Genomic DNA, 13,101 nt, shown 5'->3' on the forward strand with positions numbered 1-13,101 from the left:
ACTTACTGTAAAGATAAGAAACATTATTTAGGTGTAACTCATTATAGTTCAATTCCACGCCTGAGTCATGAAACCTTTCAGACAGTGAGATTAAAATATTATGGCAGTCACCTATTTTCTTTTCTAAGGAAAGTGGTATTTTTCAGTTTCAAGAAGAAAGATATATAGATCTCTTTGATGTGACAAAATTAAAGGCAGCAAGAGATGAAGACATTTCCTTTTGAAAAGATTCCTTCTTTTCTTCCCAATCGCTAAATCTAAAAGTGTCCAAGGCTCAGACGGCTTCTTTGCTCTTCACACTCACTCCCTCTGAGATTTCATCCAGTACGATTTTAATACCTTCTCCAGGCTGATGACTCCTAAATTCCTACCTCCGGCCTCCCTGCTGAATTCCAGTCTCACGTATCCAATCACGTTCTCGCCCCCTTACTGGAATGTGCAGTTGGCATCTCCAGCTGAACCTCTCCAAACTGAACACCTAGATTTCACTCTCCCTCTTAACCTGATCTTCCAAGGTTTTCTCCAGCCCAATAAGCGCTGGGGTCCCAAACCCTGGACATTTCTCAGCCCCTCATACAATCTGTCTGCAAATATTGTCAGTTCTACCTTCAAAATGTATCCAGAATCTGAGCATTTTCCACCACCACTATCCTGCAAAGCCCCCAAAACCTCATGCCTATATAATTGCAATTGCCTCCTAACTGGTTTCTTTGCTTCTATCCTTACCTCCTTATAGTCTATTTTCTACAGATCACTAGAGTGATCCTCCTAAATCACAAGATGGATCAAAATCCTCCAATGATTTCCCATGTCACTTGGAGTAATAAAATCCCTTCCAAGTCCTGAAAGGTCTGACAGGAGGCCTCCCTCCCCTCACCGCCCTCCTAGCTCCTCCACTCCAGCCACCTTGATCTCCCAGCTGTTGCCCAAACACGCTGGCAGGGCTTTGCAACTGCGTGCTCCCTGCCCCTCCTCCCTCAGATATCCCCGCGGCTGACTCCCTCCCTTCCTTCAGGTCTCTGCTGGAACGTCACCAGAGACTTGCCTGACCTCTCCCTAAAATAGCACTTTTGCTGTCCCTCTCTCTAATTTACGTTTCTGTAGTATTTACCATCGAACACATTACATATGTATTATCTTAGGCATATCCCACTAATAAAAAGATTTTGAGCAGTCTCTGAGTATACGAATACTTATAAATTATATATATTACCACTGAATATATTATGAATTCATTAGAAAACGTACGCAAAAATAAAATCTTAAAAGGAAGAGATTTTAAATAAAATATAAAGAAGCATTAGTGTTTTTTCCTACATCTCAGTGGATGTCTTGCACATGCCTTGGGCTGTGCCCTCTACTTTAGAGACCACAATCTTCAGTTTTGCAGCCTGTACTTTCCATCCTAATTTCTCCCCTATCTGAGATACTCCCATTTCCTTCAAAATACTCCTGCAGTTTCCTGTGATTTGTGAAACCAATATCCTAGGGGCTCTGGACAACATTGTGTGAAAATGTGAAAGGAAGCAGCATGCGTGTTGGCCTCCATCCCACCTGAAATATCAGGGGCACATGCTTTGAATTACTTCCTTTGAGTTGCCATGAAGTTATAATCTGCTACTCAGCTTTCAATGAATCGGATGCCTCTGTGATAAGGAAATGCCTACATTAAAAACACATAATTTTCCCCTGCACTTCCTCCAAGAAATCGTTATTGTTTATAAGAAAGCTGAATCATACTAACATAAGGTACAAAAAAATCAGAATTTTATGTGCCTTCTTAAAAAAAAAGAAAAACTTTTAGTCAAGAATTACTTAACAGGACAACAAATCGGAGACAGAACATCTTAAGTCCTCTTTCCAGCACTATACTCAGAAAAAAAAAGCTTCATTAAAAGTGTATTTGAAATAAAATACTTACGTGCCCCAATGTACTTTAATGGAACAAGTCTTCTGCATTACACCAAACCCCTGCATTTCTTCAGTATCATCAAAGTAGGAATTTAGGAGTCCTAGCCCTTCTGGTTCAGTAAATAAGTCAATTTGACTAACTCTATAATCCTGAAAAAAAACAACGACATATGTACATATATAATAATAATTACACCACATATTTAACTCTGCAGTAAGCTCATTATTCTTTTCTTCAAATAGTTAAAATAAGCTTTAAATATACACATACATTTTACAGAGCACCTGCCATTTTATCCTTCTCCTGTTTTCACCCATGACTGAATAATATGTGGTCTTTTGGGGCAGTCACATTGCTTTAGTCATACATCTCAGGGTTACATTCGAGCAAAGATCACCAGAAATGTATTTTATTAGAATTTTGGAACGTAGTTATTTCTACCATCCTCACTGAAAAAAACTTCTTGGCTTTCCTTGGTGACAGCAGTGTTAGTTTCTTTGCTATCCTGTGACCCTCTGACCTGTGTCCAGAGACTCTAGTCTATAGAGTGGCTCCTCAACTGTTGTTTGGTGCCCAAAGCCCCCTGTGGTAACGTGCCTTGACTATGACTAAACCTCTAGGATGTTGGTTTGGTCTAAGTCGTAAAGGCAAAGGCACACATTTATGGCAATTTACAAATCTCTGCGCTTTGGTGGCTATCCCATGCCCTGCGTGTCTATGGTCCATCAAACACTCCTCAAAAGACTTCTGATTGAGTGCCTAAGCGCTAATGGAATATTTATTGAACCTCTTCTATATTGCTGAGCCAGGTGACATAAGGTATAGAAGAAATGATAATACTGGGTCAGTTCATGGGAGTTCTTTGGGTCAGTTCTTTCAAAAAGTACCAAAAGGAACAAATTTAATGAACTAAAAAGGTGACCCCCTTGAATATATGTTGTGACTTATGTTCATCTCTCAAGAAACCATACACGTCATCTGTAAAAAAATGTAATTCATAATGTAACAGGAGCATAAAAGCATTCCTACCCTTTAACATGACACCGTTCAGAAAAATTTAGCCCAAGGAAATAAGTCAGAAAACTATAAATTATTAAACTCACAAAAATGTTCATGCAGCATTATTTAAAATAGCAGTAAAAAACTAGAAGCAACCTTGAGTTCCACAGAAAGAAGACAGGTAAAATAAACGACAGCACATCATATCAGTGGAATATGATGCTCGGTTAAACTCCAAACTATGTAATAACATGAAAGCATTAACCGCATTAGGTCTGCTATCATCAGGCAAAACAGGAGGCCTCTTTCCCAAAGTGCTTCATTTCCCATCCCCAACCTTCCTGGAAGCCTCTGAATCCTCACCCCCCCAGATTCTGATACCTCCTCCAGTTGCAAATCATTGACAGATGTTACCGACATGGGAGTGGGATCTTCAGGAAAATGGCACGGAGAAAAAGGATTGAGAACCACAGTTTTAAGTGAAGAAAGGAAAATAACATTGTATCTGTATCATGATTATAACTACAGAAAGAGCAGATTAGAGTATGGCCAAGAAAGAGTAGAGAATTCAGAAAAATGAAGGGAGGATACTTCATGATAGGTGGGATTTGGATGACGGTATTTTTAAACATTGCTTTATCACCAACATTATTTGGGCAATAAATAAAACTGCAGGTAAATTATTCGACTAACCATGACATTTTTAAGTGGGGTTCTTCATGTCTTATATGAGGTTTACCACATTATGTACCGAAAAACTATTAAGAGATAAATCATTTAGAATACCAATTACCATCTAAGTCACTCAAAAATGTTGCCCTAGGAAACAGGTGACGTTTTCCTCTGCCAAAACTTGCTGCTCGTTCTTATTCATTCTCATTTTAGAGCATTCCTTTTCTCCCTACTGCACCCCAACGCCCATCTCTATTACACAAACGGAATTTTAATCTTCCACTTGGAAGATACCTTTTACATTTTTAAAAGGTAAATCAAATCCCAAGAGCCACAAAGAAAGACTCTGATACAACCTCCTCACCAACAAATGAGGAACCAAGAAATTTTATCCAATCCATAAAGTGGCTTCAAATACCTATTTTTTAAACCTACATGAAATTCCAGAGTTGAACTATCAACTAAATTACTTTTGGATTATTTATTGTTCCAAAATAGAACTCCTGTAAGCCACTCAAAGTAATCAGAACTCACACAGCAACCAAAAAACTAAATAAAAGAAAAATCTGTTCATACAGAACTCATCAAAACTAAGTTATTAAGTAAAATACATTTGGAGATGGGATTGGGGGCCAGAAGTGAGAAATTCACCTTCAGGATATATTGTGAAAAAAATGGCTAACCAACTAGAATGTTTCTTTTCTAATTCATTTAAGGTGTACATATACTTAAATGATAGAAAATACATCCATAAAGCACCAACTATTTTTCCCAATCACTTATTTCATAAAATGCACCTTTCTCCCAAAAGAATCACCCCTGGCATTCAACAAATATTTGCTTAATATATGGATGAAATTCAGTTTTCCCTTATTAACAGTTTACTAGTTTTAAACCTACCTGGACCACAAGTCTCATTGAACCAATCACCACGGGCTGAGCAGACTCTGCCTCGTCGTTTCTTTCCAAAACATCCTCTATACCCCAGAGACCAGACAGTTCCAATTCTCCTTCTTCTAAAGGGATGGAGTGCCCTTCAAAATTTGGTTTCTCATACAAAATCCAACTAAGAATAAAACACAGCAAAACTATTAGCCAGTCTTGGTGAGAAAGGTTTTGATTACTCAAATATTCTGGCTCATAGCCACTATATATATTGTATATTAGTGACCAATTCTCTAGCAATTAAAATTGTATAAACTCTCCCTAAAACTAAAACTTTACTAGGCATAATTAAGCCTCTGATGATTGAAGAACTCTATCAGGATCTTAAAGAACTTTTGGCTATCAATATGAACGTCATAGAACTAATAATGTTTTATGCAACTGCCAGTTAGTGGAGACTTGAAAATGGTTAATACATCAGAGAAATGGACTTATCTGCAATGTTTTTTTCTTCTTATATGTATAGAAAATACTCCTCTTAGGAGGATTTTAACTTATATATTAGAGCCATATCAATGGATATACTGATACAAAGGACAATATTCATGTTAACGAAAGGTTTTTTTCCTGTTTTATTGAGATACAACTGACACATAACATTGTATTAGTTTTAGGTGTACAATATGATGATTTGATACTTGCATATATTGTGAAATGATCACCACAATAAGTTTAGTTAACAACCATCACCTCACATAGTTACAAAGTTTTTTGTGTGATGAGAACTTTTAAGATCTACTCTCTTAGCAACTTTCAAATATACAATACAGTATTGTTAACTTTAGTGACCCAGAAGGCATTTTAAAAATATCCTTCCCAACAACATCAAACACTAAAGAAAAACCTCATGTCAATATATGACAGTGTGGCTTATAAATGCTTATGCTTTCAAGAAGAGAGATGCGAATAAAAGTTGCAAAAGAAAGAAGTACTATTCTATTCAAAACAAAATTGTTATACAAAGTTTGTTTTTAGTGTAATTTTCAGTCTTCAAATTTAAGAACAAAAGCTAATTGCATTTTTCTAATGAATATGTTGAATACATAGAAAAATATATTAAAACATCTAAAACCTAATAAGACGTACATATTTAATCAAAGGGAGAAGAAAAGCTTATTAATTTTTTAAACCATAAATATCTAGAGCCCTACCCTCTTTCTTTCAAGCAAGTTTATAAATAGATACCAAAGATAAGTATTTATGCCAGGTAAGTGGTTTTTTTTTAAAAACTGCTTCTCTTTATTCGACTTCCTGTGTATTTCCTTAAAGCAATTAAGCTAGTTAAGTAATTTTTTCACCAGTTTCTTTACTTACTCCAAACTATCTGTTGTCATAAAGTTGGAAAATAAATTTTAGGTTAGTCCCTCACTGAATTGTCATTAAAAAGTTAGCAAAGATGTCTTTTCTTATAGAATTTAAAAAATTCTATCAACATGACTAGTACATGGCCGATCAACATGACTAGTGCAATTCTTACCAACCTCACTGAAAATTCATAAACCAAAAGGATATTATGGACTCTGGTGTTCATTAGTCCAAACCAATGTTATGTGGGGATATATGGGAAAAAGAAACCTGTACTGCTGCACTTTTCTGATTTTTCTAGCATAAACATGTATCATCCCAATAATCAGAAACATGATTAAAAACCACATTTCTTAGATATGAATTCCTTTTAATACTCACTATGACTAGTATCGTCTGCCCTTTACATTGCTAAAGGCTTAATTTTAAATAAGTACTGAAGACCAACAAGGTAATTAAATATAAAACAATTAAATGTAAAACACAGGTCCTATAGGTCAGGAGCTCAAAGTGTCATTCTTACCATCCTCTGACGACTTTGACGAGGATGACGGGAGAGAGGCTCCAAGAGCTGCAATCCTGCATGTCACTGAAAACCTCAATGCACGCTTCAGAGACCTCTGGTTCACTATATATCACCAGCTGCAGGAAAACCAGAGTGGTGGCACGTGTCGACGTACGTTATCAGACCAAATAAAATCTAGACTAGAAATAGAATTAGACTAGAAATAGAAAAAATCTTACCTTTCCAGGCCGGGGATTGATTTTATTTTGGACACTTCCTCTAAGTGTCTGTAATCAGATGAACAAAACCACAACAAATAATTACACTTGTGTAACAGTCCTCCTTTCTCCTCCCATGATCCTTTAAGTAAGATCGTCTTTGCCTCACAATTTATCAACTATGAAACATATCCACCTTGATCTATGCCAAAGTTGTATGAAAACTCTCTTTGAGTGTATACTGTTAAATAAAGAACTTTTTTCCCTCTAACTGAATTTGCCATTTCAATTTCTCCTCATTTAAATGCCTAGGATATCTCCACCAACCTAGAGAATCCAGGGCCGGAGAATCAGACCTCTGTTTGTCAGTTCACAGAACAAGAACTCAACTAATAGACTGTAATTCAATCTCAGTATAATCTCAAGTAAACAAAGAGAAATTATAATGTACTAATCACTTATCTATAATGAACTGAATCAATTTTATATGTTCATAGACACACCTTATCTGAATCTATAAATATTGTTTGTCATAGTAACATCTACCATCACATAACAACAACTAGTCTAAATAAAAAAGCGTATATGGTGTATTTCAGAATGTACATTACACATAGTATATTTAATCCCTCCCTTTTTGATGGACAAAATACATTTTTATATGGCTGCAAAACTAATCATTTTCAAGACCATCCGACAAGACCAGTAAAACCAGATATGCATAAGATAATAAAAATAGTAATTATACACGTAAAAATATTATAAAACATGACTACTTTCAATGCTGACCAGAATGCCTGTTCTAAGGACTGCCTTTGATCTGATCGTTCTTGAATCACACCAGAGCGGAAGATGCCCAAAAGACCACAGAAGGCCTTAGGAGAGCATTGTTAGAAATCAAAATGGCATATACTTATTTATGTATACACAATAAAAGTAGGTAAGTGGAAGAAAAAGCCTGAAATTTAAAACAAAATTCAGGTAAGACATTAAAGAGAACAGTTATACAGTCAACAAAGCCCAAGACCTAAGGAAAAACAAACAAAAATTTTTTTAATCATAAAAAGGCCTAGAACAAGTATAAATCACTTTGTTTCTCTTTTTCACTCCATTTGGCTTGGTTTTTCAAGGGACTCCATAGGGAAACTGTATATTCTGTTGTCAGACTCATCAGAGTGTTGTCAAATAAGAGAAGGGATCTAAGAATGATTAAAAAGAGAGAATAAGGCTATAATGAATGGGAAGTGGACCAGTGGAAATTTTGTGCTTGAGAGAAATACTTAAAAATCTTATGATTTCTGAATGCTGTAGGCCGATTCCGTTTTGTTTGTTTACAGCAGTGGTTCTCAAAAGTGTGGTCCAGGGATCCCTGGAGGGTCCTCAAGATCCTTTCAGGAAGTCCATGAGATCAAAACTATTTTCATAATAAGAAAAGGGTATTTGCCTTTTTCACTATCTTTCTCTCACAAGCGTAGAGTGGAATTTTCCAGAGGGTCCATGATATGTGATGATATTATTGCTCTGATGGCTAAGGGAATGTGCACTTATGTATTGTTTTAAGTTTTTCTCAGTGTTAATTTCTAAAATAATAAATTATAATAGGCATAACCCATATGAACAAAAGCTCTTTGGGGTCCTCAGTAATTTTTAAATATAAAAGCATCCTGAGACCAAAAAGTTTGAAAACTTTTGAAAAGAGAGATCTGAGCCTCTGTTGGAAACCCAGCCATGCATTTTGAAAGAGTTTCCAAAATGACATCCTATGATAGGCTTGTAGCAAAAGTCAATACAACAAAAGAGCAACATTCTGCAGTGCTTTGTGCAAATGCAGAAGGGTGAAGATACTTTTTGCCTGGATAAAGCATGTTGGATGATGGCCTACCCTTGCCAGACAGCCTGGTTCACGAGGTGGGCAACAGGAATACACAGGTCCCTGCCTGTTTCTGGGCTTAGCCAAGCTGACCTCTACACCTTATATTCTGCCTTCCTCTTTCATTGTCCTCCCTCAACTTGATTATCAAGCTTGGTAACAGAAAGGCACAAATTCACATCAAAAACTGAGTCAAGAAAACAACTTCTAGCAGTCAGATGAAAGAAGATGGAAAAATCATAATTGTTTCTCAAATCATATTTTACTGTCCTCTCTACAATATTAAAGGAAAGATCCAATGGAGACCAGAATTCTTTCCTCCCCAACAGCTTTACAGGAAAAAATATTTCCCTGATGAAAACTAATTCCAAATAAAGAGACAATACTTTCTCAGCTGCATGGGATAAACATTTATTGCTACTTATAGGAAGAAAGAGTGAATCTCACAGCATAAGAGAAGAAAAAAGATTCCTCGGTGAGGCTTTTCCAAATAGAAGCTGCTTCATAAATCTTCACAATTCTAAGCATTCTAAGTATTGAGCATTCTTATGCAGAACTTAGGTAAGAAAAAACAACTTGTCTGTCTCTGAATTCTCAAGGTGCCTTATCTATATCTTTCATAATACAACGTATAAATTCACAAGTGCTTTAAAATATTTGTAGCTTATTTTTCCTGCTAGACTATGAATGCCTTGAGAACAGAATCTTAGTACCTTTTTTCTTAGACCCTAACAGTCCCTTGTACATAGTAGGTTTCCAAATATGTGATGAATGAAAACTATCATACACAAGCATAACCATTTTAAAAGAATAGCATGAATTGCTCATTGTCCCTTTCTCCTCTGACTTTAAAATACCCCAAATAAATGATAAATGTTGCTACTTACTGTTGTATCTGATAATGACAATCCAGAAAAAGAAATGTTTGGGTCAAACCGGCTGGATTTGAAAAGACTCGTGAAGTCTGTGTCACTGTTTCCATAGGTCGGCAAGTTAGATTTAAGAACACTTTCAATATGATTAGCCTTTTCCGTATCATCATTGTTCTTCAGTTTTGAAAATTCAGAAAATTTAGTTTCTGGCAAGGGAAGGTTACTTTGTGAATCCAGATCTTTTTTGGTTTCCTCTTTTTGCAGGTATTTTTCCATGTAGCTTGGACTTTTCAAACCCGAATGAGATGTATTTGAGGAGTTGAAATTGAAGACCTTTAAGTTGCTGGGTGGAAGGTTTGGCTGATCTTTGTCTGAATCGCAGGGTGGGGCACCCTCGGCCACAGGCTGTAACATGGAAGACCGAGAAAGAGAACTGCTTTGAGAAGTGCTGAAAGATGTGGTCATGGTATTGACTGATGTCACAGAGGGAGAAAAGATTTTGTCTTGTGGTAAAGAAGATAACATGCTTGAGAAAAGGGCACTTTTTTCAAGCCTAGATCTCTTAACCCCACCGTTTGTGACATCCCTGTTCTCTTTGTCATTTATTTCTGGAGCCGCCAGAGGTTCATCTTTCCCATTCGTGGGGGTGTGCAAGGACTTGATGAGGACACTCTGTTCAGTGGACAAACGTTTGGGCCTCAGTTTGGATTTTGGGTCAAGGTTCTGCATCAGCTGTAAAGCCGGCGACATTTCCTGCTGGCTTTCCTTTTTCTTCCCCAAACCAAAGGTAAACACGTTGGGATCAAACACCTTTTCTAAATTGTCCTCATGAATAGGAGGCATGGCAAAGTGAGGGGCAGGAGAGTTTGGCACCCTGGGCTTCTTTTTCTTCTGGGGCATACAAACTGCGCTATCCATCTTTTTTATGATTTCAGTGAATTTCTCCATATCAGAAGAAGAGTCAAACACACTATCATCACTACCAGCAGAAATGTTCAAAAGACTGGCAGGGCTGTCCTGACCATTCACAACATTTTGATCTGGTCTTTGAGGGGTTTCTAAATGATTTCTGCTGCCAGCGGAGTTGGTGGGGCTGGATTCAGCCTTTGGGGGTTTTCTGTTGCCCCGACTTTCAGCCTGGATAGGTAGAGTTTTCTCTGCTTCTGGCGGCATGACTTGTGGGCCAGATTTTGCTACATGTTCCTCTTTGCAGTGCATGTCTGTGGGGGACGTGCTCTTATTGCCCAGTTCTTCCTTTTTCTGGGGAGCAGAGCTTGCAACGGAAACCACTTCAAGTTCATTATTGTGACAACTTGGCAACTGCACTTCTTTAACTTCAGAGCCATCTGAGATGAGCTGGGAGCTGACATCCTGGGTGCTCTCCATGGGGAGCACGAAGGACCTGACCTGGACAAGGACCTTGGATGGACACTCATTTCCCACAGCTTCTGGGCTGTGCTCTGTAGACAAAGAAGGGCTTGCTTCTCCTCCTTCTCCTTCCTCTGCAACTTTGGAGCAGGGCATTTCCTCATTGTTCTGATGAGACACAGGCAAAATACTTCCATTATGGTTTTCTGACACTTTTAGATCAGTGCATGGAAAATTGCTTATGGGAGCCTGAGCACAGGCATCTTCGGGAACATCCGCAGGAATGGGTGCAGGCAGTGGAAGAGAAGGCCCATTAGAGGACTCGGCTGGGGGCTGGGAGTCAGAAAATGTATCCTGTAGCTTTGATGTGGCTGTTGGAGGTGAATCTTTTGTATCAAGAATGGCGGGGATGTCTTGTGGTGTATCAGTCATATTTTCAAGTGCAAGTCTTTTGCTGTCAGCAGCCTTTGCCTCATCTTCTCCTAAGAGCTTATGGTCCTTATCAGGAATCAGAGCAGTAACCACTGGTTCGGAAGGGCAGCCAGCATCTGTTTGCACATCTGCTTTGTCACCTTGGTTAAGCTGAGAAGCAAGTGGTAGACCCTCGGTAGGCTCGCCTTCCATTCCTTTTACACCGGGACTCTCGGTCGATGGTAGAATCTCCTCTTCAGGGAGAGTAACTTTGGTTTCTGCAGAGGTTTCCTTCACCAGCTCACCATTCTGGTGACTGTTTGGCACTCCTTTCTTTTCAAGTTGCTCCATTTCCTTGGATTTTTTGGCTAAATTCAGCTTTGCCCTCCCAACAAATGTTTTATTAGAGGCAGGAGTGTTCCTTGTGCCTCGAATGTCAATGTGTCTTGGGCTACTGTTGGCCCGTTTGTTTTCAAATAAGGAGATTTTAGTGGCAGTGTTTCCTTTATGAACTGGCTGGCTAAATGGATTATGCTCATTTCCCAAACTGTCAAAATTCTTAGCAGTTTTAAGATTTAGTTCCACATGTTTGGGCTTGGCAGGGCTGCAAGAATAAAGCAGTAAGATAAAGTTATTGACCTAGTTTTAAAAAGTGAACATATCAATTTAATACAGAAAAATGAAGAGCCATCATCTTTCTGGTATATAACAATTTTTTTATGAAACAATTTTTGGACAATCCTAAATACCCTATCAACTATTTTTAATGGATGTTTTGCTTCTGGATGAAGGATGAGAAAATTATATAGTTAAGAACGTCTAGGGGCCGGCCCGGTGGCTTCGCGGTTAAATGCACGCGCTCTGCTACTGGCGGCCCAGGTTCGGATCCCGGGCGTGCACCGATGCACCGCTTCTCCGGCCATGCTGAGGCCGCATCCCACATACAGCAACTAGAAGGATGTGCAACTATGACATACAGCTATCTACCGGGGCTTTGGGGAGAAAAAAACAAAGGAGGAGGCTTGGCAATAGATGTTAGCTCAGAGCCGGTCTTCCTCAGAAAAAGAGGAGGATTAGCACGGATGTTAGCTCAGGGCTGATCTCCCTCACAAAAAAAAAAAAAAAAAAAGAATGTCTAGAGGTGCAAGGTTAATAAGTTTATTGAGTACCTATAGTATGTAAGCACAGTGTTTAGCATTAAAGTTGGAAGACATCTTAGGGCCTGAAGAACATTAGAACAAATTTAAATATTTAATGCACTCTCATACTTTAAGTACATAAATGATCTCCCCAAACATCACTTGTCTATTTTTTTATCATAACTTTTTTTTTTACATTATCTCAAATGGCTAGATTATAAAAAATATTTATCTATTATTTACCTCTTTGGATATTTTATTCCCTTCATCCTTCCCGCATACAATTTTTCTCTGATTTTATGTGTGTACACTATAGAACATTTAGAAAATATAAAAATGAAAAATCACTCATAATCCTACCACTCAAACAGTATCCCTGTTAACATTTTAGTATACTTCTACTCTTTTTGTATGCCTAGTGAAATATTTTTAATAGAATTGAGATTCTATTCATAGAGTTCGGTATCTTGCCTTAAAAAAAGAAAAAGATTGCTTAACCTTATACTTACCATTTTTAATATTTTTCAAGTTACTAAAAAATTTATTTGAAAAGTTTTCATAATGTCTGCATAAAAGTCCATTATATGGATGTACCATAACTTGTTTATCAATTACTCAATTGATTTTGTCATCACTTTTTGGGCCAAGAGAGTCACCCCTCTCTCTCACGTTTCTTGGGTATAATTACCCAAGTAATTATACTTGGGTATATTTCCCAATGGAAATCCTAAGTGTCTGAATGTACACACTGTTTTCTTTCCGAGAAATAAAATATTCTCTGCTTGGCATTAGCTAACTCTGGTCCTGGCTCTTACACCAATTATCTGTGTGAACTTGGTCAAGTTACTTTAACTCTCTGGACTTTACCTTCTCTTTCTGTAAAAA

General features: G+C 37.7%; 1 protein-coding gene across 2 annotated transcripts in view; it reads right to left on the bottom strand.

Moving 5' to 3' along the window:
* Positions 1-13,101, bottom strand: part of CRYBG1 (crystallin beta-gamma domain containing 1) — a 195,843-nt gene that overhangs the window by 31,510 nt on the left and 151,232 nt on the right. For both annotated transcript variants that reach the window (XM_058566531.1, XM_058566532.1), the window contains 5 exons: positions 9,314-11,681; positions 6,578-6,625; positions 6,357-6,475; positions 4,484-4,649; positions 1,922-2,061 (listed from right to left, as the gene is read on the bottom strand). In XM_058566531.1, coding sequence (XP_058422514.1) covers positions 1,922-2,061; positions 4,484-4,649; positions 6,357-6,475; positions 6,578-6,625; positions 9,314-11,681 — 2,841 coding nt within the window. The remainder of the gene's footprint in view (positions 1-1,921; positions 2,062-4,483; positions 4,650-6,356; positions 6,476-6,577; positions 6,626-9,313; positions 11,682-13,101) is intronic.

This window comes from Diceros bicornis, chromosome 23 (genome assembly GCF_020826845.1).
Source record: "Diceros bicornis minor isolate mBicDic1 chromosome 23, mDicBic1.mat.cur, whole genome shotgun sequence".
In the NCBI taxonomy this organism is placed as follows: domain Eukaryota; kingdom Metazoa; phylum Chordata; class Mammalia; order Perissodactyla; family Rhinocerotidae; genus Diceros; species Diceros bicornis.